Raw genomic sequence first — 25,070 nt, 5'->3', positions numbered from 1 at the left:
TTATGTCGTTATACCGCAGTACATGGAGCAATTTCACTGCCAAGAGGTCGCCAAGCGAATTTGACCGACAGCTCACACACTTGGCAAAAACCAGGCCCAGACTTTCCTTGTTGGGTAATCCCCGCTGACAGCAAGCTCACCCACAATCATGCATCTTCCATTCATGATACTCGCATAGACTGACTGCAACTCATGACCACAGGTATACATGCATGCGATAGCTCATGCACATGCGCATGCACATGCACATATTGATCAGTCGATGACAGTCAAGAGCAAATGGAATAATGGGGGAAACCAGCGAAAAAGGTACGGAACCAATCAAGGGCCGTTCTCGACTCGCATCGTTTTCGTCATTACAAGTATAGTAATGTGCAGAGAGTTTCTCCACGTGGGTTGCCAATGCCAATCAACGTCGACTTGGCACCCTTGGCATAGGTATGCCAATGTCTTCTGTTTGTGGCGGTCAGAGTAAATCTGGATGTCATACTGGGTGCAAGCGGTTTATCATGAAGGTACCATTACTGATCACTTAACCTTGCGACTCTACGATCGAACACAATGATAACACGATCGTGATGTGGAATTTGTGAGGTTCTTAGTCTCACGCAAGTCGGTTACATACCTTGCAATTGAGGAAAACTCTGACATGTGAGCTTTGACACGTGAATGCTATCTACCTAGAATCGTTACAAATCATTATACTTATACTTATATCCCATAACACTATAAAGTCCCCCTTTGTGGTGTCGTATCTTTCACTCTACCTTCTATAACCCTTTCTCCACCATCTCGCTATCTGTTTCCTCTTCCAGTAGAATATACCAGCAAGTATAAACAAAACACCCAGTATGACACCGATGGCGATACCAGCTTTGGCACCTGTGGACAAGCCCCCTCCGCAAGGTAGGGCTGCGTCACAAGGTTGTCCGGATGGGATGGAGTATGTTCCAGCTTGGACTTGAACGTAGTATGGATCGGATGTTTGATTGAGCAGCTGCACAAAACGGGGAAACGGTGTCAGTGATGTGAGATGTTTTATGCAGAGATTCAAATGAATTCTGGAAAATATAATATGGATCACTTACCTGCATAGCCGCCAGAGTAGGTATCATAGCATTATAATCCAGTGCAATTTCAGTCTGAACCCAATCATCCCTCCAATCCCAGAACCTATCATTGTCCAGAGGTCCTCCTACCATCGCTCCATAGAGTACGTGAGCCTCAGTAGGAGGTGAATTTCTTATATGTAAGATATCGCTTCCTCCCGACGCTGGAGCCGAGTGGGGATTTTGGGGTGAGTTAGGATGGGATCCGACCAAGTATACAGCTAAGGGAGGGGTGCAAGTCAGTTTGAAAGCCTACTTTTGCTAGAAGGTATTCATTCCATAGCTCACCATTCATCGGGTTATTACCTAACATATACTCCAGCTGGCCTTGAGCGAAAGCCTACACCGAAAGTCTACGTAAGTCTCACAGCCTATTCGTGCTATAATTTAGAAACTCATGAGAACTTACGTTATACTCATCAGTTTTCTCTTGACTTGAAGCGATAGGAGCGTATCTGAACATCAACATTGCAATGGCCATTGCAGGGTTGAGTGACGCTTCGTCGGAGTCTCCGTCAAAGTAGAGTAGACCTCCTACGAGATTGACACGAGGGGATCAGCATTAACTTACTCGTCTCTGTTACCTGTATATGTGTTGGATTTATGGTTCACATTAGTTGGCTGTACCTACCTTTAGTTAAATAACTCCTCTTAAAACTCCCGTCGATGATACTATCGAAGTACGCCTCCGTCTCGTTCCTCCAGCCCGTCAAATTCGTGTTCAATCCCACTTCCGGTGCTAATCCAGGTCGGGTAATGGCCACTTCACTGAACATGACGTATATAGCGGGTATGGCTGAATCCCAATTCCATACTTCCTTCAGGCCCGATAAAGCATAACTGACATACCCATTATAAGCATCTAGGTAATAATTCGATTGATTGGTAGCTATAGCCAAGGATAGTGCAGATAACACATAGTCATCTTGCCAGTTCGAGGAAGCGTATGCTGAGACCTCTTCCCCTAGACTTTCGTAGTATGTCGATTTTGGACTTGTGGAATTGGAAGCGTTATACAATGATCTAGCGTGGGAGAGGAGGAGAGAGGAGTAAGTGGAATTCCCTAGTGATGGTGAGGTAGGTGGAGACGATGAGGAAGTCAGGTTGTAGGATATGGAAGGTGTATATAGCATAGAGCCAAGTGCGAAGGCGGCCGCTGCTGAAGACCATGCATCTGTGCCGGGAGAAGAGGAATTAACGGGGTATGCCGGTCGGGGTGTAGGTATGTTCTCGTCTCCACCCCTATAAAGTGCGTGAGAATCATATCGATCAGCCTTAGTCGATGGAAGATAGATAAATCTACTGACCAGTACCCATTATCTACATCACCAGACCCAACTTGCACGAACAGAACGTCATCGGATGGGTGAGCCTAATACAAATTGTCAGTGATTGTACGCGAAGACAGCATTTCATAAAGGAAACTCACCTTGATCAGCCAGTCATACCCCCATCTAAGTGTACCATCGAGATAAGCCGTCTGTTGAGCTTGGTCATATCCTTCTCCATGCGTGAGAGCTCCCCAAGCCAGAGCGAATAAAGTGAACGTCTGGAAACGGTAAATCGGCCATTAGCTTTCCTGATCGTACGTTCTTCTGACCATCATTTGCGAGCACTGATATTATTTTTAACGATGTATTGATGATGCTAGAACTTACCAAAGGAAAAGTCGCTTTGATATAATCACCCGCATCGTAGAATCCTCCCGTCAAATCCAGCCCATAGTCCTCCCCATCTTGCAGGGCACTATCATTCCTCCATTCCACCCTATTCCCGTATGATCCTTCGCTGAGTCTGCCTGACCGCTGAGCATCGTAAAAGTACAACGAATTGCCGAGTACATTCGACCATTGTGTGTTGGGGGTGGCAGTGGAAGAGGCTAGACCTGCGGATGCGGTCGGAGGGGTGTAGGTAGGTGAGGGCGTAAGTTGGGCCGTTATACTGGGTAGGGAGAGGGAGAGGGAGAAAAGGATGAGGAGATGTGACATCTTGAATATGCCAGGTGGATGTTGGTGGGTGTCGCAGAAGTAGTAAAACGATGTTACTGTAAAAAGCCCATGAAGTTGGGCAACTTGTGTGCTGTGATCTTGCTTATGCGCCAGTGCTAGTCGGAAATGGAATTGTTTTGTGATTGAGATTCAATGAGAGCCTATCTTCCTTCTTTTGTGCTTTCCACTTAAACTCGGTACTATTCTCTATTACAGCAATGATCAGCACAGCCTCGGTAACGTTGATATGTGACTTGCGGGGAATGGGATGCTGAAAGTAGGAAATGTCGAAAACGAGACCGGGTGACGAAGGCTTTCTTTCGTTCAGGTGCTCGTGCCTGAGTATTGATCGTCCCGCTACCACATGGTGAATGATGTCACCAACACTGATGAAACGAGAACATCATAGGTTGTCAAAGTCATTCCGCTCCTTTGCTACTCTATGGTGTTCCCCTCATAACAGACAGTAAGAATAGGTGAAAGAGAAAACAGCATAGAAGGGGACAAGCAGATGAATCATAGTGAATGTGCATGTCGCTGGACGCGGGATGGCAACTCGAAGGACATCAAGCGAATACGAGAAACGGAGAATGGCTGGATTTACATGTACTGCAAGCATGACTAGGCTGCTATGCGGCACACGCACATCGAGTGTCATACCTCTCAAATACACATTGTTGTCGGCATCGCCTCCTTCCAGCTTAAATCAGCATAATCTCAGCGGAGAAAAGAATTCAAACTTGGCAAAAGTGGCAGCCCACGGAAAAGTCGTTTTGATGCCTCGTGTTTAAGACGTTTTGGGGGGGTTCATCAATTTCTTACGATTACTGTCTGTTTTCTCATTCCGATGTTTCTTTCCGTTATATCTTGCAGGTCCAGAACTGACTTCATGTCTGGATCTATTGACAGTTTCGGATTGCCATAGGGGCACATATGGGCTGACAAGTATGCTTTCTTTTGTTAGAGGGAATCACCTCAAACGTGCATCCACTATCTTGATGAGCAGTATCGCATGCTACAATGTTTTGATCGAACGACATAACTTTTGGACTACTCAAGTGGGGAGTTGCACACCTATAGGACTCATCTCGGCTATTGTCTTTGATGTAAGCAAAATCACTAGCTCAGCCCAAGTCCAGATCATCAAAGGACCTAGAGATATACTACGTATTTACCCTCTCCAAGCCACTCTTCTTCCAAGAACATGCTTCATCCGGGGTATTCCGTATCGAATCAGGACAATAAAAGACGTCTATACTCCAGTTTCAATCTGACTGAGTTACCATCATGAGAATAAGTTGTGTTTTCACTCAAAGTGGTAGATGGTAGTCTAATCAACCAACTATCGATCTAAGGATCTGTCCTTTGGTTCCTTGTACTGTATCGTACTGATGGTGATCCGATTTGATCGCTCCATGATGCTCCATCCTACGACGCCACCACCACCATGATCGAACTAGAACCAACTTTTCCCCACTTCCCTCATTCTTGTTATTCTCGAGGAAAGGCAAAGCGGCAAATCCGTCTCCCCATCAAACCATGTAGTACCATAACTCAGATATATAAACCCCTCTTTCCATCGTCGCTTGATCTTCCTTCCTTCATCAACGAACAACCAACAAACTCCAGAATTCACTTTAACGAACTTTCAAGAATAACTCCGATTTCAACAGCAACAATGGCCGCTATCTCCACTGTTGTAAGTTCGTCCACATATCATTCTTCCTACTACGACTAACAATCCTCTCTCGTACCAATCGTAGTCCTACGTTAACAAAGGTTGCGAGACCTCCTCTGATGGATCTTGCTCCACTCACGGATCTTCCGGGTAAGGCTCTCTTCTCCTCTCCCTCTTCTTTCCTTTGGCATCTTTGTACTGATAGAAGTATGCTGCATAGATGCAACAACTCTAACTCCATGCCTGTCAATCAATGCAACTCATCCGGAACTAACGGTACCTGTTCTTCATGCGGAGCTTCCTCGTGAGTCAATCCATCCCATCCGACACAACACTAAGCTCGATTCGGTCCGATCACTTACCTCACCTTACCTTACTCTGCTTTCACAACAAGTGTTCAAGAAGTACTAGCTAACTCATCGATTTATCAAGTTGCGCATGCTCCAACTGCGCTTGTTAAATCAGGTGTGGGCATTCTTTCTCTCGACATTCCGATTCAGGATGTAGACGGGATAAAGTCCATGACTAGGACGGAGGATGGTTCATTTACTTCATTATTCGCTGGCTTTCTTTTCATACTTTGATACAGTTGGAAGACGTATGTAGGTGGTGTTAGAGAGTAGCTGTCACGATGCATGTTTTTGTTGGTAAAGTGATTGCAAGAAATCGATCAGAGCATATATTCTAGGATGCATATGCCTAAAGCTACAACGAGTGAGAGTACTATGATTGACTGGATGGTGGGAAGAGGATCTCTGGAATGGATTTGGGGGAGTTCTACATGTGGTCCGACATCTCAGCTGAATTTGTCCAAAGCTTTTCGTGCAGCCATTTTGAAGCAGCAAGCAGCTGAGACAGAAACAACGACGCACCTTGAGTTCTAAAACATGCGTTATTGCCGATCTTCCGTTGCTGTCCACTCCCGTACCCTTACCACTCACAGACTTGAGCTTGATATGAACGCCAGCTACGATCAAATTGCACATAAGCTACGTATCACAGTGGACGACAAGAACCAACTCACCAGGTAATCTCGAAGGCTCCTTGATCCTCAACATCAATTCGAACAGCGGAAACGCGTTCAGAGCAGTGACAGCGCCTGTGAGAATTTTCTGTGATCCAACGGTAGCAGCTCGGAACTACTCAGCGATGTCAGCTACTCAGCCTCGCGCAGGACGATGGTGTGACGGCATCTGTGAGGGCAAACTTACCAAAGCGAACAAGCCGAAGTACGTCAAAACCGTAGGAAACAGGAAAGCTGATACGGTAAAAAGCAAAGTACCTAAGAAAAGCTGATCTACATCGTATTCGTACGAATCCGTTCTTTGACGAAGAACATTCCATCTTTTACCTGAGTTATGTACAATGCATAGATGACCTGATGAGCTGCTTCTGACCTTGAAGACAGCCAAAAGAAAGGGCGCTCACCTCGGAAAAGATTCCACAAACCGCTCAATGATTCTAATTGCCAATTGAAGATGTATCTCATCAATAGATGACAGAGATGAAAGTGCGATGTGAGTATGGTGATCGTGTCGTTAAGTAGCGATAGGGTGAGAGTCAGACCACCGAGGGAGGAAAGAGCGAAAAGCCGGATCATGGATGGAAGGAGAGTATCCAGGTGTGGTAGAACAACATCTGCTCAAGTCTCCATCAGCTGAGCTTAATTATGGTATTTAGGGATGAGAAGACTTACCACCCCATTTCTGCATGATCGAACCCAATCCCGTACAGAAGAATTGACTCAGAGGAGTGTTTAACTTCAAGCCGACTGGCCAATCATTCAACCATTTCAAGGCGTTGATAGGCAGTTCGACGAGATGTTTCTGTAGTTCCACAACCGTTAGCCCACTTTCCGCTGAAAGTGTATGCCTGAGGCAACTTACTGGGATTGATGATTCAAGCAGCTGCTGGATGAACGGTGCATATAGGAGTATAAGCTGTCTTGCCGTATAGCCCAATATTACATCGTTCTTTCCGAAGGTCTTGACATCAGTTCACATTCACCTTGCGGCATGTTAGCAATATCTTAGGAACTCACAAATATCAGCCACACTGTGTTCCAAAAACTAATCATCCATCTTTGTTAATTACACCATCATACCATGTCTACATATTCATACCGAAGTAGATGAGATGTAGAGGGATGCACACACCGAATGTAACTCTCTGATCTGACTTCTATACCTAGGCCGACCTGTCGGGTACTCATAAACCGTTTGGGTCCTTGTATACCCTGTGATAGACGCAAAGCAAATTGATCAACTAGATGTTTCAGAATTCAGCACGGGCTGATACCAAGTCATCGAGACAGGCTTACTGGTAGAGCTGAATTGTCGGAATGATCCGACGGATGTGTGATGGTTGAGGGTGAGATACAAGGCCTGTGCGCACATTCTGAGAGGGAGAAACAAGATTGCAAGGAATGCAGAAGTCATCGTCGACCATTTGAGCTCATCATTGTTGATTGGGTTTCGCCTGTATCCCGAGGTAGCCATACAGGATAGATCTCTTTGAGCGACCTTCGATATATTGATCTTCCACAAAAGATTCAGCCTAAACACCTCATTGAGACAATGGGTTGATACTTACCAGGCTTATGATCTCATTGATTTCTTCCGTTTTCACAGAGGACTTCTGGCCTATACCGTATTCGTCCTGGACTGCCATGGCCTGATTTCGGAACCCTCTGAAAGGCGTTGAGGTACGGAGAAAACGCAGACGAGTCGAATCAGGCGGTGTGTAGAGTATCAGTTGTACCGATTCCCTACGTTGTGAGTTTCAAGGTCAGCAGCACTCATGATGATATGGACGGAGTGGGCAACATACGAGCACAAGATGGGGATTTCATCCTTGCTCAACCAGAACATTATAGTTGCGCTTGAATGCGTTTGTGTGGATTCGGCAGGCTGGGCCTGCCCCAGGGATATCAGACGATAATCGCATGTTGTAGGAATAATACTCTTGAGTGAGCCTGCCAGATCATCATTCTGCAATTGACAAACGTTGTCAGCGCATAAGACAGGAGATAAGAATCACAGAATATTGAGGTGTAAGGCCGAGTTGGACTGACCCGACTATCCGCAATGTCCACCACACATAAAGTATCCTTGATCCTCCAGCCAACAACAACCCCCTGATTTCTCTGGATCCCACTGCTTGGCCAAAAGACTCTCATCTCAGCTGTTATCGTTTCTCTACTTTGCGTATTAGGAAACGAAGTATAGATAGACCTGCTTCATCATCTTTGTTGTTGTTGACAAAGTGGACAGACTGGTCTGGAGCCCCACCGCATTTGTTCGTTCGGAAATTCCGAGATTTCCTAAGTTGTGTGTAGATGACAACAGTTGAGCTTTTCTTGATCAACATTCCAGTACATAAATCAGATCTCATCACCTACGTGTACCCGATCCTATACGTGAGGTGGACGAGCTCCTTTGTCTAGAGATCAGAATTTAGTCTTCCTGTCATGTCTCCTTCGCCAGAGCTCGAAGCTCAACTCGACCTTCTTCAACTTCTCACCTCGATGTACACATCCACCGAATTGCTCTTACCTGAATCCACACAATCGATATTAGACACCTATCTGGAGGAACCGTCTTCCGATCTCAGTATTCAAGGAGCGGACGAGCTGGAATGTGAATTGGAATTACCCATAGACGAGTATAACGCCAATTCCGAGCGGGTCACATTCCAAATACTTCTGTCAACATCATCGAAAGACGTCAGGATACGGCCTAAACAACCTACATACCTGAACAGAAGCCAGTATGAGAGCTTACTTCAGGATATACCGCAATACGATCAGAATGACGAATCGAGTGAATACATCTTGAACGGTATAGAATCTATAAAAACAAGTTTGCAATCTATACTCGAACAGTCGACTTTGCAGATACAAGAATTAGAGGTGAAAGAACAAGCGCAAGGCAGACAGATAGATAGAGTTTGGTTCTGGTTGCCTTCTTTGTCAACTAGAGAGAAGAGAGACGATATGGTCAATTTTGCTAAGGAAGTTGGATTGACGGGATTCGTGCTGGCTGGTAAGTTGTTACCTCTGGTGTATTCTGACCGATTTGGTCGCACTCCTCTCTCTGATTGAGTCATGAGCAGCGTATCGGATCAAGCTGATAGATAAGGCTGTTACCGAACCTAGGCAAACCAGGTATACTATGTGTCGAAGGCAATTCTCAAGTGATCGATAAGTACATGTCAAGGATAAAATCCGAATCTTGGTCGGATATACCAAAACATCATAAGAAGGTGAGTGCCCGTCTCAATTTCCGTTGCGATCACCCTCAAGATCCTGCGATCGATTGGATGTCACGCAACTGATACGCTCTGATGAACCAAAGCTGATGAGCTCGGTGATCGGAATGATAGATAACAGAAAGACTTCGTCGGCCGCTCCCAACACCCGACAAGAGGGCGTTTACCGATATGAAAGAGATAACGGATATAATACCGCATTATGGGCAATACAATCATCGAGGAGATATGAGTGAAGTCAAGAGATTGATGGATCAGTGGGGTGTAGGCGAAGATTTTGGTGCAGTAGTCATGAATAGCGGATCATGAGACACCATCAGATGAAAGATGACAAGCATAAGATGATCGTTATGTATCTTGGGGTTCACACCACGTTTATCATCAAGTCTAGGTGGAATAACTCTCAATTAGAGATCTAGCGACTGGGTCCAAGGTGTGATTTGGAGCTGCGAGCTCCACTTCCGGCGACCTAGATAAGTGAATAGATCACTCAACATACATCCTTTACGTGGGCAAAGCACTCATTTATATACCTTGTACCTGACGATTGATAATATACCACGCATTTCCCATTATACAACTATGCAATCTCACACAAACCTGACAATCACAACTGCGGTTTGTGTCTGACAATCTGATAATGATAAAATGCGTACATATTGACATTCGGGATATCTCGTCCCAATCTGGGTATATCACTGTCCAAAGATAGAGAAAAACGTAGAGGGTATCTGAGCTCCAAGACGTATTACAATGAAAAAGGATGGCAAAGGCAATATGTCTAGAAACACCACGAAAAGAAAAACCCAGAACCAGGACCAAAATAGCATTGAGATAGAATTCAATCGATGAATCCGATTATAATGATGCAGTTGTAGCCACATGACCCTACACGATCTTCTCAACCGAGATTATTCCACTACTCTCCCAATCACCATCGAGTACGGTCGCTGATCGGTACTGTGTCCCCGTACCTCTCACCGCATCCGCTTGCTGATTCCTATCTAACGCATTAAAACCTTCTTCCATTACCCACAGGAGCATAACCTCTCTGACCTTGTTGAGGGGCCGGACCACCTCTCATCTGCTGTTGCTGTTGCTGTTGTTGTGGAGGAGGTGGGCCTCTGTAAATGCCCTGTTGAGGAGGTGGATTACGCAAGTTGGGGTTATTCCTGTACGTTTGAGCTAAGTTGCTGGCAGGATGCTGTTGTCCAAGCGGTGCCGAGGAAGCTATTCCCGGTCCACTTCTCGATGGTAATGATGATGCTATTCCAGGTCCGGGTCCACCTGATCTAGGTCCGTTGGATGGAGGGACTCGTTGTAAAGGTCCAGGATTGGGTCGCATGGATGTGGATGCTGGTGATGAGGTGGCAGCTGGTGCGGTGGCTGTGGAAGCGGGACCAAGAATACCAGCTTTCTTCTCAGCAGCTTGAAGGATTTGATCACTGCATGGATCAGGTGGACAGTAAGCGAGGTCATACAGACTTTAGAGTGTGCGTGAGGAGATGGCATAGCTGAGGACGTGCACGAATACTGAACGAGGGGGAAGGAGGAGAGACATGAAGCAGGTCTCATTCGTACATCGAACTCACTCTAACAAATTTAGACAAGCGCAGCAAACGACCCATTCCACACAATCCTCATTTCCTACACCCAATGTTTGCCAAACTTGCTTCTCGTCTTCCGTCTTACCAGTGACGGTTATTCTGGTGCCACCTCCCTTTTCAGGTGGGTTCTTGGCAACTTTACCGAACTAAGGGGGAGTAGGGTGATTGAATCTCAGCGCTATTAATCATGTGAGGTGTCGCCTGTGACTCTCTTCATCTGATCTCCTCACTTTTCTCCTTCGAACTTATTCACAGTTCTCTAGGATGATAATCTGAGCCTTTCCTTTGGCTACTCACGATTCCCCTAGGTGTGACAATTGAGCTATCACCCTGTCACTTCATACCCTATCATGGTGTTTTTCCATTCGCCAATCTCGCAGCACAATAACATGAAAATACGACTCACCTCAATTCTCTTAGGGGGAATCTGATGACCAGCATATTTGAAGTAAAACATCGTCCAGAACTCAGCATTCGGATTGGGTTTCGAAATTTGGTATAAAGGTGTATCATCTTGATTTACGATCTTGTAGATAGGGGACATTACACCTGTATTCTCTATTGTCCATCTCAGATCCCTCGATGCCTCGCATCGCACAACGTTATGTGGTTGCTTGTTATTGACTGTAGGAAGGGATGAGGAAGAATGGCCTGGTTGACCTGGTCGGGCTGGGGGAAAGAGCTTGGCTACGCATAAATCGCCTTGAGGAGAAGGGGTGAGGAGGTAGTTGACTCGATTCTACGGAGAGATCATATAACCGAAATCAGCATCATCGCACGAAGTAGCTCCTGTGAGATCAGTCGTGATGATTAAGCTGATAGCTGAGATAGAAGGAATGACCAAGATAATTCACCTCTTCAGTATGCCTATATATCCAAACATCAGTTCAGTTCTGTCGACCTTCAGTCTGCGAGAGCACTCACAGATAGGTATACAGTATCTGATTCGGTTGACCTGTCATCCACGATCGATCGTGTCAGCTTGTTTAATCCCTTCTCATTTTCCCTTCCGCCATAAAACCCACCATGAGGAGTAACAATCAACGTTGGCAAGTGATTCGGCATCGGCGCATGATGCGGAGACGTGAATCTGTTATGCGCATCGTTCAGCAGAAGCTCTTTTTTCGTGAATATCGGACATAAGACACCACTTACACGGTATATATGGCTGAATTCGTCATATTATTTTGGTATATAAAGCATCAAGCATTACACAGACAGGTGGGTATCACAGATATACAGGTAAGCAGAACAAATAACGATCGAAGGCAGAGGTGGATGTAGAAGGAAAAACAAATCATCACGTTAGCTTCAGCTCGAGCCGCTTGATATGGTTTTATGGTAAACCTTTCACCCCATCCACCATCCATTTCCCTCAAACGCGTCCCCTCCTTCCTATGTTACCACCTGAATGGATCGACCTGATCCTACTAGGGGGATGAAGTAGAGCTAAGATGTGGGCAGTCCGGATCAGAAGAACTTACCCGCCATGACTACCGTTCCTTCTTCTTAATTCTTATCCTGATTTCTCAAGCTAGGTCGACTGATATCAGGTATGGTCGTCAAGGTTTCGAAACCCCCTTCGTTCCTTCCTTTCTATGTCTTATGCTAAATAACCCTTCTATGTATCGGATTGATGAGGTATAGAAGCGGTTATTGAACACGAGGTGTTGTTATTGTGTGAATGTAGATGTAATGTCGATCTTTGCTATGGTTAACTATGGTGGCAAGAGTGATAGATTGTTTATTGTTTATCTGTTTCGGGTTGTTGGATGATGATGATATCCTGCACTAGTACGACTACCCCGCGTAATGTTTCGATTCCCCTTGACTTGACTTGATGCAGTATCCGAAAGCTAAATATGTGACTGAACTGAATGTTTCCTTTTTGCTTTCGATTGGGTGTATATGTATTCAAAGTGGTCGTCTGAGATGGTCTTCGTTGATAGTAAGGTGGGTTATCGCGGATCCAGTATTGTTGTTATCGACAGGCGGGTCAGATGCTGCTTGACCTAAGGTCTGGTGCTGGCCATTTTGTAATTGTCATTACGATTCGTTGATAATTGTGGTTACAGTCAAGCCACTGTTCCCGATTAGAAAAGTGAGATAACCCAATAGTTCAGTCGATTTGATACCGGGTGAACGGGAGGAGACTGTGCACCTGCCCTGTCCTTTGGCATGGGTGTCTCATTCCGTCCCTGAATCACTCACTATGTTTGATCGGCAAACTGCCACACTTGCTGATCAAGGCAGTCTGGGCTCATTGGCATTCGATTCAATCCCCTTTCGCCATATCAGAAGGACCGACCACATCGGACTCCAGACTACTTATCCTTTCAGTCAGACCACGATCTCATCTCAGTTCCAGAACATTTACCTTGAGGACCCGACTTTCAGCAATTGAGCAGCTGTGACACCTGTCAGCACAAGATAATACCATTAAGTCTAGTAGACTGGACTCCGTTCGACCCTTCCGATCGTTGAGCAGCCTTGGATCGAACCAAAGATTTCAAGCTGACCTTCTTAGGGGCATCCTTTCTCTCAGAGGGTGCGGAACGCGGAGGAGGGTGAGCTGTAAAAAGCTTCATACATGTTCATCATCGAGAAGTTAGACAGGAAGGCGGAACACTTTCTTGGTGTGGAGCGATTTATCGAAGACAAGCAATGACTCATTAGGGCTACAAAAAATTTCAATACCCCAGGCTGATCCAGATCATCCCATGTTCTCACACACCACCAGATACCCAGATTTTCTTGCCACTTGGCTTATAAGATAAACAACCATTAGATATCAAAGTACTCTCCACTGTCATCAGTGACACCAAAACTCAAGACGAATTTATCCTTGTCTCACTGATCTCAGATTTTTGCAAACATGGCCGAGAACCAATCGTCGACTGCTATTAGCTCCACGAACGAAGGATCATCCCAAAAAGGGACTCGACAAACCTCTGTGGGCAATGCCTCAGACACCCAAGCTCACCTCAACAGTCCAACCTCTACGAGATCTGATCTGCCGTCACTTCTACCTTTGCACGACAAACCGGGAGTTTACAGCTCCATCGATGCTTTATCCTCTGGAAACTCGACTTATGAAGGATGGAGCAGTCGATGAACGTAAATATGTGTTATGGATAACGCGGGAAACCCGGTATGGGCATCTTGCACCCCCGGGCTCTTGAAGCACACACGATTACCTTCGATGGTCAACTACCAAGTATTTCATCTCAAATCAAAGATGAGTATGCATTTTGCTTCTTATACACGAGTAATGTGAACGTAGAGTCTAGGTGCTACCAAAGACTCTTTTGAGCAGCTCATGGAAATCGATTCTTCGATGACAGGGCTGACAGTTTCCGTTCGACTACTCTACTGAAAGCATCCAACGTTGTAATTCCTTCCTTTTAGCATCAGCATCATTTCTCTCTCTCCATAGATGCTGCCGACTAGCCGTTTGAATAGTTCGATCTTCATGTCATTCTTCTCTGATCAGGTGTATGATATGATATCACCTTATCTACTCTGCTTTGTTCTCTTAACACCTCCGCGCCTCGCTTGCTGGACGTATATTTCGTACGATAGCAGATAAGACCAAGCCAGAATGCCGTCTGCTTTTGGCTTTGCACTTCTCATCATTTTCACTCTTCGAAACGCGCTTACCTTCAAATCGGACAAGAGAATTGCTGGTTGGCAGACAGCAGTTCTCGTTCGTACTCCCCTTTGTACAATACAAAGTACGAAGGCTATGTTTCGATCACAGCTTGTGTCGACGTTCTTCAGCCTTCACTGCTCTAGTCCAATGATACTGCAGCGCTGAGAATAGCTCCCCCATACTCTGGCCGGGTGACCCCTGCCTTCCACCTATGTGTGCGGTACTTCAAGGCACATCCGTTGTCTTTGAGGCGGGAGCAAGCCCGGATGATGTAACGAGCTCTGCACGGTGGACGATAGAAAGCAGCTGGTGTTTAAGCTGACACAATCATGTCGACCAAGCGGCGTTTTTCTGCCCTGTTCACTTCTTGTGGCGGAGTGACAGTAGGAGAAGTCACAAGCGCCTTCCGGCTGCACAGCATGTTTCAGCCGCTCATACATCCGCGTTGTCTAAACGGTCATGTCAAAGGAGGAAGGCGTTCGCTCCTTTACACTTTTGGTCCTTGACATCTGCAAATTTCAAGCTCGCCTCTGAAAGCGGCGTCGTGTCTTCTTGACATTCTGAAATCCGTTCTTCGATTCGTGCTCGTTCTGACCTTGTCTAAGCGAAGCTCGTGGCCCCATTGTTTTCTTACAAAGTAGCGAGATTTTCAAATATAGCTGTCCGCAAATGCAGTGTCGCAAAGAACGTCGGTGCCGTACGCGACGGCAGAATTCCGGGAGTTTAGGATGTCATCGCTTCGATTGGAGAACCACAACTCGATGACTCATCCCTGTGCAAGTCTCAACATAGACTTGGACTCACATACAGACCGCCGCAGATAAAGAATTTGAGTCATTGAAATTTTCGCGTATAAAAAGCACGCAGGAGCCGCTGTTGGATTTTCGATCACCACAACACATTAGACTGTAGGTTACATACCTATTTCCACCTTGAGAAGAAAATTCCACTTTGCATGGTACAATTTACAGCATACAGAATTGACTGACCCTTGTTGCCGGACCATTGGAGAATCAACGATACTGCAACATCCACCTATCGACATGGCTGAGACTTAATCATCAGGCTCTATGAATACCCGTTCTACGGGGAGTCGACACAACAATACCACCTGTGATCCATGCCGAAGGAGCAAGATCAGATGTGACCCACCCCAAGATCAATCTTGAGTGATTCCCGTCATCCTTTTTCCTACCTACATGATCTTTTATTACTGTAATGTATGGCTCGCCATTGAGTCAACAGATTTGTCTAATGAAGTGAGATCAAACGCTATTTACTGACTGTGATGAACCTAATTATCTATCCGTTTGGCAGGGGTTGTTGCGGAACTTGTTCCAAGAATGGCAAGAAAGACTCCTGTAATTTTTCTCATTCATGGAAATTCTATGAGGAAAATCCCCATTTGAAGCGTTCTACAGCACAGTGAGTTCTCAATAAATTTTTACCGTACACTATCGTCTTTTCTTGGCACAAGGCTAAATTGTAATTCATAAGGGTGGGTGAGGCCTCGACCGCCACTGGAACCGGAGCTCAAGGCTCTATGCCTTCGATAATCCCTCCCCATTTGAGTTTAGGAGGCTTCTATTCCAGTGTCAATGAGGATCGTGGCTCTACGATCAACAAATAGGTTGATAAGGAGTAACACCCGTCCTGAACTGTGGAAATGCCACTTGATCGGGGGCTCTAGGGGTATTGCATCGAGACAACGACACGCTTTAGCCATCGCAGATGTGCTTTCATATCATTATGTCCATGATCACCTATGCAGATTTACGTATTGAGGTTGACTTTGATTCCCACGGGACACGCATTCGAAATGTGTTGGGTAATATGAACTCCGAGTATGTGCAGAACATACATCGAGGACAACACACGCAGTAGCAGCTCCCTTCATCTGCAACGTGGCTTCGATCTAACGGTAAAAAGAGAAAGAGCAAATCTCAATACATTTAATCATCATCATATCGATACAAACCTGCTTTGAGCACTGCGTCACAATCCATTTCCAAAAAATCATGTACAGAGCCTTCACAATCCAGAATTCGTTCCCCAAGTTACAACGGTACTGTACAGTGTACTGTGATTAATCGCCACATTTATCGATCGAAGGTTGGACTTGCAGTTCGATATCGATATTGTTCGTCGTCCTATCTGCACTTTCTCCTGGAGGATCTTGGAGTTTGATCTTGGAACAAATCTGAGTGATAATAGCCGTTGATGAGACGATCAAAAACTTTGTATTGAGCAAAGAAATACAACAAGACATAACGGACATTCAAGAAAGTCGGCCGACGATTTTCTTTTTCTTTTCCTTCTTGTTATGCCATATTCGAAGAGACGATGTGATGTGATACAATACTGAAAGGGAACTTGAACTTACCGGTATGGCAAATATGAAAACCACTGTATCACGTATCGAGCCTTCTACTTTTGGTACCACGTCGGTTAGATCACTACTCACTATCTAGACAAGTTAGACCATAGCCCATTCCCATAAGGACGAAGATTGGAGAATAGATTGATGCGATCCATAATAGCCCGGTTGATATCTACCAGTCCGGAAACAAAATCGATGGTCAGTGCAAGTTACAGGGATTCAGTGACTTTTTAGAGTTACAGTGTTGGGACTTACAAAATAGCAGTCCGGCACAAAAGGTCCTAAAGAAAAGGATATAATACCCAATCCCACCAGTGCCAAAGCTACGTATAAGAACGCCATCCAACCCATTGTTGGGAACTTTTCGATGAAGGTCTCGTCAGGTGGTAGATGAAGATATGAGGCGGATGGTTTGAACTGTAAAGTACGTTTACATATCGATCTGCAAATATATAATGCGGCATGTCAAAAGATCGATCAGCAACTTTTTTCGTTATTCTCACATATCTCGGGCACATCTACCATGGAGAGAATATCATGGAGGCTCCCATTAATAATCAATGGTAACCTGTATCATACTCACTTTTCATGATCGTATTTCATACATCCCCCCCTGGTCCAAGAAGGATAGAGAATCCCACTTTCTCCGTTGGACTGGTAGTGAAATTGAACGCCTCGTACACTGTGTCAGTCGAATTGACATAGACGGATCCCTTGAACTCGTACATCGCAAGCGCAGGAAATGTCGGAGGGGAGAGGATCAAGAATGTAAGGCTCAACGCTATCAGTACTGGTGGTTTGCGTCGTCAGCTCCAAATCGGGAGATACGAGGGGTAAAGTAAAGTATATATATTTACCTGGTAAGATCAGACACGAGATTTGCAGTGTCCATCCAACGTGCCTTTGAAAGAATAGTGTTGTTCTCATTTTGCTTGATCGCTCCTTTCCCCTTTGTAGTCGTTACAGGTTAGATATATGAGTTGGTCTGCTCAGACAATATACAATATACACCCCTTGAGGAATAGCAATCTGGTGGTTAAACCTGTCTTTACCCAAGAGTAAGAAGGTTCATTAAGTACCAAAGACGTCATTGCATTATGAAAAATACAATGTATGACTGTCGCACTGCAGTACATACTGAGACAAGAAATGTACAGCCAATACTCGACTACTGTACGTATGATATCTATCAAATCAACCTAAAGTATTATCCCTTGGTCTCTCCTCAAGCCGGACTTCGTCAGTCATATCAGGTGGTGGCGGATTTTTCTTTCGCATCATACACCTCAAAGTTCCAATGTAGATGGACAGGACTAGTTGTAAGAACTGAAGCAGGTAAAGCGATATGTCAGTAGTTGGGTAGGTCAGCCCTTAGTCGTAGACTCCAAGTACTCACGACAACTACGAAAGGCAAAATGGAATTTATACCCCATTGTAATTCAAAGCTCGGTATAGAGTATTTCAGATGGTATGCCACTTGGCCGGACGCTATCAGGAGGGATATAGCAGAGAAGATCGACATGAATACTGTGATGGGTAAGAGAATCATCGTGAACTGCAGTGCACATCCCTAAATATCAGTGCTCTTCATCGGCAATAACGAGAACAAAGGGCTGAGAGCAGCGAGATAGAGTACGGTAGGACTTCTTACAGGGAGTAGTCCAGCAAAGAATGGTCCAAATATGAATGAAGTAGTGACCATGGCTTGAAGTGCAGTATTGATGTGACAGGTAGCCATTATTTGACCATCAGGGAAATGCTTGGTGACGTTCTGTTTAGGTGGGAGGTGCAAGAATTCTGAGGAAGGTTGAAAACTCAATGTATATCGACATTGACGACTCAAAAATCATACAAAATCAGTAGTTTAGCGATGCCATGAGATCGATACCCCGCACCAACTGAGTATCGAAAGGAAGTGTAGAGATGAGAGCACTCACTCGTCTTTCCCATACCACATACATCCCTCAGATGCACCTATCCCTATCCCAATCTCCACCCGTTCCATCCCTATCCTATCTGACGATGGCACCTGGACGGACGAAGTGCCTCTGATACCGCCGAGTTTGGGTGTGGTTGTAAGTGTTGGTATGGAAATTATCAGGTCGAGGATGAAGCTGATCACTGCATCGAGTGAATCAAAAGTCAGCTCAGAGACATGCTCAGAGTGATCGAGCGTATCAGTCATATGATTGTAATCTACTTAAGCTCATGTGAAGTAGGTGATAACTCCGAGGGAAGACATATCAAAAGATTTGTGTTTGACCTAATTACTCACCTAAAAGTACCAAGAGCATCGTATACTTTGTCCATCCTACTCTCTTCTCAAAGAAAGCCGATGTGTTCATCTTGATCACTGGATGGTCTAGACAGGTGTAAGACTACATGCTGGTAGTAAAGATGAAACCATGTCCTCGGAGGAAAGTAATAGATAGGAATTAATTCTGTTATTCTGGCACAATACCAAACACCGCTTCGAAAGGAAATCCACTCATCCATAAGATACACATCTAGGTCATAGCGTGACGGGGGCTGTGCGGAGCAGGTGGTCTCATCGGGTACATACATACAAATAGACACACAATCAGAATCACTACAAGGCTTCTCAAAAGATGTTATATGATTCGACAACGCGAATAGATTGGGGCTGCTACCTAAATCTAGACTTTGGCCACTGGTGGTGGATCTTTCCTCTTGGTCTTCCTTGCTGTCCCGACAGTCCCTAAAAGCCCGCAGAGGATGAAGAACTACATCACCCATGAATCGTTCATCAGTGTGTACTACAGCTATATATATGTATATATATATACGTTTGACCGAAAGACTTACCAGTCCAACAATGAATATACCCAAACCACCTCCATATTCAGTCTTAAATTCCGGGACAGCCGAATCTCCTTTAAGGTGTTTATCGATCGACAGTTTGTAACCTGCAATGACGATGAGGGTGATCATACCCCAGATGGTCGCTAGTAACATCAGAGCGTTTGATATCTGTACAGCACAGCCGTGAACAATCAGACATGACCTGCACACCAAGAAAGAGTAAATTGGCTCACCTCAAAACATCCAGGTATAAATGGACCTAAAATCCAGAAAATGTAACCCAGTGATACTAATCCAGTGACTATGTGTACCAGCGCTAGGCCATTGGTATTGCCTAGCTTCTCAGTGAGGGTTTCATCTTCTGGGAGATGGAGATATGTGGGAGAAGGTCGAAGATGGAAGGTACTTTGACATATCGGACTGTGTAGGTGGTTTAGGTACAGTATAGAGCGTCAGCGATCACCTTAAGACTGTATAGATTTACAGACTTCCTGTATGATATAGATACTGTACTACGAGCTGTGGGCTTTACCCATTACTGAAGAGACAGCTCACTCTTCTTTGTCAAACCACATACACCCACCACTAGGTCCAAAAGCCATTTTGATCTTCGCCTCTTCCTGCACAGGTAGTATCGTAGTAACGTTGACTTTCGAAGTACAGCGTATCAAATCTAATTTAGAGATTTTGGTAGGTGAGAAACTAAGGAGGAACATGAACAGGACCGGTATCGCTGAATCAGAGTGGAGCAACATTATATGAATTAGTCGCATTCACAAACAGAATAAGGAGCGGAACTTAAACCTACATATCGTAAATATCATACAGTTGTATCCACACCATGGGAGATGTCTTTCGAAGAAGACTGTCGTCCGCATCGTTTTGAATAAAGTCAGCTCTCAACTAAAAGTTTCGAACGTTATGTTAATGATAGTGACCTGTCACAACGTGAAATAAACGATTGTCAAGAAGCAATTAGTGAGAAGGATTGTATGTACTTGGTAAACAGAAGCGGACAAACAAGGTTACCAAATGTGTATCATTTAACACCTCATCCTGTTTTCGTAATTGCGTAGATAACCTTAAATTATCCCATTTCATGAGCCGTATATTCGAGCTCGAATGAATCGATAATATAGCATTAATCCAATACATCCAGAATATTATAGGATCATACTTGCATATACGCACATATTCAAAGATTATAGAAGAGAAGATAGTATATACAGTGAATAATACCAGGGAGGACATGGTCGGAGAAATGAGTGGGTCATAAGGTTGACCGATTTATGGCTTGAAATTACATTAGTAAGTGCCTCTTCCCGCATGATTTCTTTGCCAGCTACATAGTACACAGTGCAAGTCAGCTCAAATTCTCTTCCTGCGGAAAAGGTGAAGAGACGGTCAACTGACAAGTGCCGTCGTCTATATCCAACTGGTTTCTGTTGAACAACTCTGTCCGATCTATATCTTCCGAACATCCCACAACCGGCGAAACAGAGTGCTAAGGTAACAGCGACCTGACAATGATAATAACAGGAAGTTCAGCATCTTGCCACTTGACACACCGAGCGGAAAGAAAAGTTTGTTGTGCATGTGTGAGAGAGCATCCTAACTTACCGCACCACCCAAGGCCAACCATACACCATTACCGATCCTGGCATCCAGAACATCATCCGAAGCATCCTCGATCCGGTGTCTCGCTACCAGAGCCAATGCGAGATCCAACGCCCATGCGAGCCAAGCCGTGAGGACTGAGAAGAACAGCGAAATGAACGTGAACTGAAAAGTTACATGTCAGTTTGATCTCTTATGATAGAACAACACTTTGCGTCATTGACGAGTAGGATATTGCTCATAATGCCGCCGAGGAGCAGGAAGGAAGTCATTGCTCCATTGCAGAACTCACAATATCCCAACCCCTACTGGCGCACAACCAAGCAAAGAACGACCAGACCAAACTCAATCCTGCAAACCCAGCGGCAATCGCATTGAGGATCAATGATCCGGCTAAACCTTTGATGACAGCTCTGGATAATCCACTGTTATCTAATCCTAGAAAGTTCTCATCGAACGTATAGCCTACTGCTGGGTCGGTACATGCTGCATTGGAGGAGTAATCGAAACCGAGAAAACTGTATTTACATCATAAACATATGAGATGTAAGTCTCGGCAAAGGATCGGTGACGAATCAAATAACTCACCTCGCTTGACCACCCTGGTAACATAGCCCGAAGACACCAGCATTCGCACCCAACGAGGTACTTCCGGTTGTACCACTTCTATCGAATCTTACTTGTAGGAGATAAATGGTTTTGATGATTGGGACGGACAGCGTGACGAGGAGAAGGAGGATGAATCCTGCCACTATGTGATGTCATCTGTCAGCATACTATGATATGGTAGACGGCTTCGAACGTGAAGGGATTTTTCTACTTCACTTACAGGTGAAGAAGAGTGCAGGGAACGCTGCTTTGGCTAACATATTTGTACACTATTGGACTACGTGGGTTCAGAAGGGGTTTGTGACTTATGACTGGAAGTAGGGGATGATGAGTAGCAGATGGATGATACTGAGATGATACAGCTTATAAGTAGTGCACAGCCTATAATGGCTCGAGTCATAGCGATACGTCGGAGTTGAATCATGCTCCAGTTGGTTGAAAGGAACATCACTTGTCATCTGTCATTTGTCTGTGTCAGTGTCATTTCATGTTGATCGATCCTGACGTCATCCACATCCTGTCCTGTCCTCCTTATCACAAGTTGACGGCGTGAGAGGAGCAGATTCTGTACAGAGTACACACGGATACACAGGTACACACGCTTGGACCATCTGTTTCCCATCATCAATTTCAAGCTCAAATTGGTAGATCCGAAGTGCCACACTCACACTCGCACTCGCACTCGCTGCCGTCGGTGATGTCCGGTTAAGATGAGATGGGAGAGTTACCGAAAAGTCAGAGATAACCAGTGCAAAGGTGCAAAGGTAATCGTAAAGTCAGGTCTGATATCCCAAGAGAGGTCCATATTGTAGATACCCAACCCGAAAAGAACCGCTAGGAGAAAGATAGGCATCATGTCCAGCACCCCAACTGTCCTCTCCTCCGACCCATCTCAAGCCCTAGGTCCCTCTCTCTTCCTTCAAGTGCTATCCCATCTCCCTCTTGGATCTCTCACGAGCTGTCTGAGAGTAAGCAAATCATGGGCCGTCCTTATCTCGTCATCGCCTACTACTCTATATAAACCTCTAGCCGCTCAGGTGGGTATTGAGCCTCCTATACTTGATGGACTGTACACCAAAGATAAAGCTACCGCTCAATCGTCCACTTGGTCAAATCCTGATTCTACCAGGTCAGACAGTGCAGGACACGAGGGAGGGGTGAACTGGAAAATTGTAATCAAAGATTATGTAGATTTACAAGGTAATTGGAAAAAGGGAAGAGCGAGATCAAAGTGGATATGTCCAGGTAGGAATACTGTATGGAGGATTAAAATAGATCATGAAGAGGGTACGATCATAACGACCAGTAGGATAGGTGAGCTCCTTTCTGTCTGTTCTTACTTTATAAGCGAGATGGGGGGTCCCAAAAGGATGTTGTTTGTTGATGTGTGGTTGATCTGTGTCTGTGGTTTGACAAGTCACTGCCCGGCGGTACGCTAATCGTGTTTTCGGAATAGATGGTATTTTAGTTTCGGACCTGCAGACTTCAGCTTCAGAACCCCTGTTCGAGTACGAGGAGATAGGTTCATATGCTCATTTGGAGTTCGTCAAGGGCTATGCAATCTTCAATTCCAATGATGGTAAGTTGGTCCAACGAGAACACGATTCACTTAAAGCAATCGTATATCGATTCTGCTGTAACTGATTTCATTGTTTAAGCAGATCGATCATTCGAGATTCACCTGACTCCCACTGCTTTATCGAAACTCCCTCCCGAGCGTCGTAAGAACTTACCACTCAGTAATCGCTCTATCACACATGATAAAGGATACTCATTTACTTTGGAAGAGCATTATCAACCGTCTCCACCATCTAGCGGGTCGGACGAATTGGCAATACCACCAAGAGGGCATCTAACATATTATAAATCGCTTACACCGCGTACGGACTGTTTCGCATTTCGAGCGAGGATAGATAAACAATATACACCCGAGGAGAGATTGGTCTTCGGTACGAGCAGCGATGAAGAGGCTTATATATATGACTTACAATCTGAAAGTAATTCTGAGATGGAGAGGTTTGTATATGATCAGGAAGATAGGGGTAGACCTAATGTATGTCCGTCCGACACCTAACTTATATAGTTTTCCATTCTACCTCGAGTCGAAACGACGTGCTAAATTCCTTCATATAATCAACATAGTATATCGAATTTGACGATTCATACTTATTCATCTGTCATTCCACCTCTGTCAACGTCTATTCACGAACCACCAAGAAGAAATTGACCACTTTCCCACCACCCGTTACTGCTCCTTTCGACGCTGCTTCAGCTATATATACATGCTATGACCCGTCCCGATCGACTAAAAAGGTGAAACCAAATCAAGAAGGTGAGGTGTTGGTGGGAGAGGTGAATGTACAGGGTAAATGGATAGATGATAATGGGTTTGATGGAGTTATGATGGCTTCAGGACAAGGGAGGATCGCAGGAAGGGAATTTGCTGCGTAAGTTTTGATTTCAGATTGAGATTAACATCTTTGTCTGTCCCATTCCAAGTCTACTGATTATGCTTCTTGAGCTGCTTCACCAACCAGTTCACGTCTGCTAAGTGAATAAGGGAGTTACCCAAGCTGATTTTGTATCATCACATAGTGTCCACTATACCTCTAAAGACCTGTTTGCTATCACTAAATCAGGGACAATCTACGCTCTACGGAATTATAAAGATATTTTGGCTATACCTAATCCAGAAACTAGGGATCGAGCGGTAAATGCGAATCTTCTGGCAATAGTAATAAGAGAAAGTTTGAGACAGCTGTCTACTTATGGTGAACATGTGGTGATTACTAGTGTAAGTACTGTTATTACCTGACTCGCAACACACAATTATCCTGATACTTAATTTATGCTCACCTCTGCTATGAAAACTATGCTGATATTCCCTCTCGTCGGAGTAGGCAACAAGCGTCTTTCTCCTTCACACATCTTCTCTCCCTCCTGGACCATACAATACCGGCTCCTCCGACCTGCTCAGACCGACTATCAAATTGCTGAATTTGATGAATGTCCATCATAAAGGTATGGGACAGTGTTCGTGCCTGCAGATGGACCGAGAAAAAATATATGCGGTTTATTGGGCTTTGGGAGAAAGCGAGGCGGGAGGAACGGTAAATTACGAAGGGGAAAGGATCTTGCCACCTCAGGAGGCTATAGGGGATTTCGGATTGTGTGTAAAAGTATGGGATTTCGGATTGGATTTGTCATCGTGATTGTCCTCATGGCAGCGGATATGACTATGGTTATATACGGCATGGTATTGAAGTAGTAAAGCTAAATACTCGGATTGAGGTGTACTGTATACCTTTTAATAGATCGACACATTGGAAATGACCAAA

General features: G+C 44.9%; 10 protein-coding genes across 10 annotated transcripts; 3 read left to right on the top strand and 7 right to left on the bottom strand.

Annotated features, from left to right (window-relative positions):
* Positions 1-763: 763 nt before the first annotated feature.
* Positions 764-3,097, bottom strand: I203_101449 (uncharacterized protein; the record flags this gene model as incomplete). The annotated part of the gene is made up of 8 exons (XM_019148776.1): positions 764-997; positions 1,089-1,330; positions 1,398-1,449; positions 1,519-1,643; positions 1,741-2,351; positions 2,417-2,481; positions 2,539-2,658; positions 2,768-3,097. The coding sequence occupies 8 exons, from the start codon at positions 3,095-3,097 to the stop codon at positions 764-766; spliced, it is 1,779 nt and encodes a 592-aa protein (XP_019001795.1).
* A 2,401-nt stretch (positions 3,098-5,498) lies between these two features.
* On the bottom strand, positions 5,499-7,953 carry I203_101448 (uncharacterized protein; the record flags this gene model as incomplete). Its single annotated transcript, XM_065516888.1, has 13 exons — positions 5,499-5,552; positions 5,648-5,742; positions 5,800-5,914; positions 5,987-6,126; positions 6,204-6,413; positions 6,472-6,601; positions 6,662-6,748; positions 6,817-6,844; positions 6,932-7,040; positions 7,096-7,312; positions 7,368-7,542; positions 7,605-7,765; positions 7,849-7,953. 13 exons carry the CDS (start codon positions 7,951-7,953, stop codon positions 5,499-5,501), a joined length of 1,626 nt encoding a protein of 541 aa, XP_065373706.1.
* Positions 7,954-8,244: 291 nt separating this feature from the next.
* On the top strand, positions 8,245-9,353 carry I203_101447 (uncharacterized protein; the record flags this gene model as incomplete). The annotated part of the gene is made up of 3 exons (XM_019148774.1): positions 8,245-8,818; positions 8,932-9,038; positions 9,159-9,353. The coding sequence occupies 3 exons, from the start codon at positions 8,245-8,247 to the stop codon at positions 9,351-9,353; spliced, it is 876 nt and encodes a 291-aa protein (XP_019001793.1).
* Positions 9,354-10,056: 703 nt separating this feature from the next.
* Positions 10,057-11,832, bottom strand: I203_101446 (uncharacterized protein; the record flags this gene model as incomplete). Its single annotated transcript, XM_019148773.1, has 7 exons — positions 10,057-10,489; positions 10,637-10,797; positions 11,058-11,390; positions 11,506-11,518; positions 11,576-11,606; positions 11,677-11,741; positions 11,807-11,832. 7 exons carry the CDS (start codon positions 11,830-11,832, stop codon positions 10,057-10,059), a joined length of 1,062 nt encoding a protein of 353 aa, XP_019001792.1.
* A 1,694-nt stretch (positions 11,833-13,526) lies between these two features.
* Positions 13,527-13,766, top strand: I203_101445 (uncharacterized protein; the record flags this gene model as incomplete). Its single annotated transcript, XM_065516887.1, has 1 exon — positions 13,527-13,766. One exon carries the CDS (start codon positions 13,527-13,529, stop codon positions 13,764-13,766), a length of 240 nt encoding a protein of 79 aa, XP_065373705.1.
* A 2,623-nt stretch (positions 13,767-16,389) lies between these two features.
* On the bottom strand, positions 16,390-17,610 carry I203_101444 (uncharacterized protein; the record flags this gene model as incomplete). The annotated part of the gene is made up of 7 exons (XM_065516886.1): positions 16,390-16,539; positions 16,687-16,709; positions 16,768-16,855; positions 16,939-17,125; positions 17,267-17,337; positions 17,385-17,473; positions 17,541-17,610. 7 exons carry the CDS (start codon positions 17,608-17,610, stop codon positions 16,390-16,392), a joined length of 678 nt encoding a protein of 225 aa, XP_065373704.1.
* Positions 17,611-17,877: 267 nt separating this feature from the next.
* I203_101443 (uncharacterized protein) lies at positions 17,878-19,028 on the bottom strand (the record flags this gene model as incomplete). Its single annotated transcript, XM_019148772.1, has 5 exons — positions 17,878-18,009; positions 18,080-18,238; positions 18,335-18,521; positions 18,621-18,804; positions 18,959-19,028. The coding sequence occupies 5 exons, from the start codon at positions 19,026-19,028 to the stop codon at positions 17,878-17,880; spliced, it is 732 nt and encodes a 243-aa protein (XP_019001791.1).
* A 312-nt stretch (positions 19,029-19,340) lies between these two features.
* On the bottom strand, positions 19,341-20,261 carry I203_101442 (uncharacterized protein; the record flags this gene model as incomplete). The annotated part of the gene is made up of 4 exons (XM_019148771.1): positions 19,341-19,427; positions 19,510-19,674; positions 19,740-19,926; positions 20,062-20,261. 4 exons carry the CDS (start codon positions 20,259-20,261, stop codon positions 19,341-19,343), a joined length of 639 nt encoding a protein of 212 aa, XP_019001790.1.
* Positions 20,262-20,811: 550 nt separating this feature from the next.
* I203_101441 (uncharacterized protein) lies at positions 20,812-21,992 on the bottom strand (the record flags this gene model as incomplete). Its single annotated transcript, XM_019148770.1, has 6 exons — positions 20,812-20,848; positions 20,920-21,026; positions 21,127-21,288; positions 21,416-21,641; positions 21,712-21,874; positions 21,953-21,992. The coding sequence occupies 6 exons, from the start codon at positions 21,990-21,992 to the stop codon at positions 20,812-20,814; spliced, it is 735 nt and encodes a 244-aa protein (XP_019001789.1).
* Positions 21,993-22,586: 594 nt separating this feature from the next.
* Positions 22,587-24,944, top strand: I203_101440 (uncharacterized protein; the record flags this gene model as incomplete). The annotated part of the gene is made up of 6 exons (XM_019148769.1): positions 22,587-23,046; positions 23,189-23,311; positions 23,394-23,785; positions 23,875-24,179; positions 24,328-24,526; positions 24,633-24,944. The coding sequence occupies 6 exons, from the start codon at positions 22,587-22,589 to the stop codon at positions 24,942-24,944; spliced, it is 1,791 nt and encodes a 596-aa protein (XP_019001788.1).
* Between the last annotated feature and the right edge of the window lie 126 nt (positions 24,945-25,070).

The sequence above is a fragment of the Kwoniella mangroviensis genome (genome assembly GCF_000507465.2).
Source record: "Kwoniella mangroviensis CBS 8507 chromosome 1 map unlocalized Ctg01, whole genome shotgun sequence".
Classification (NCBI taxonomy): domain Eukaryota; kingdom Fungi; phylum Basidiomycota; class Tremellomycetes; order Tremellales; family Cryptococcaceae; genus Kwoniella; species Kwoniella mangrovensis.
Note: the sequence above shows the minus strand (reverse complement) of the source record. Positions and strands in the feature narration are given on the sequence as shown.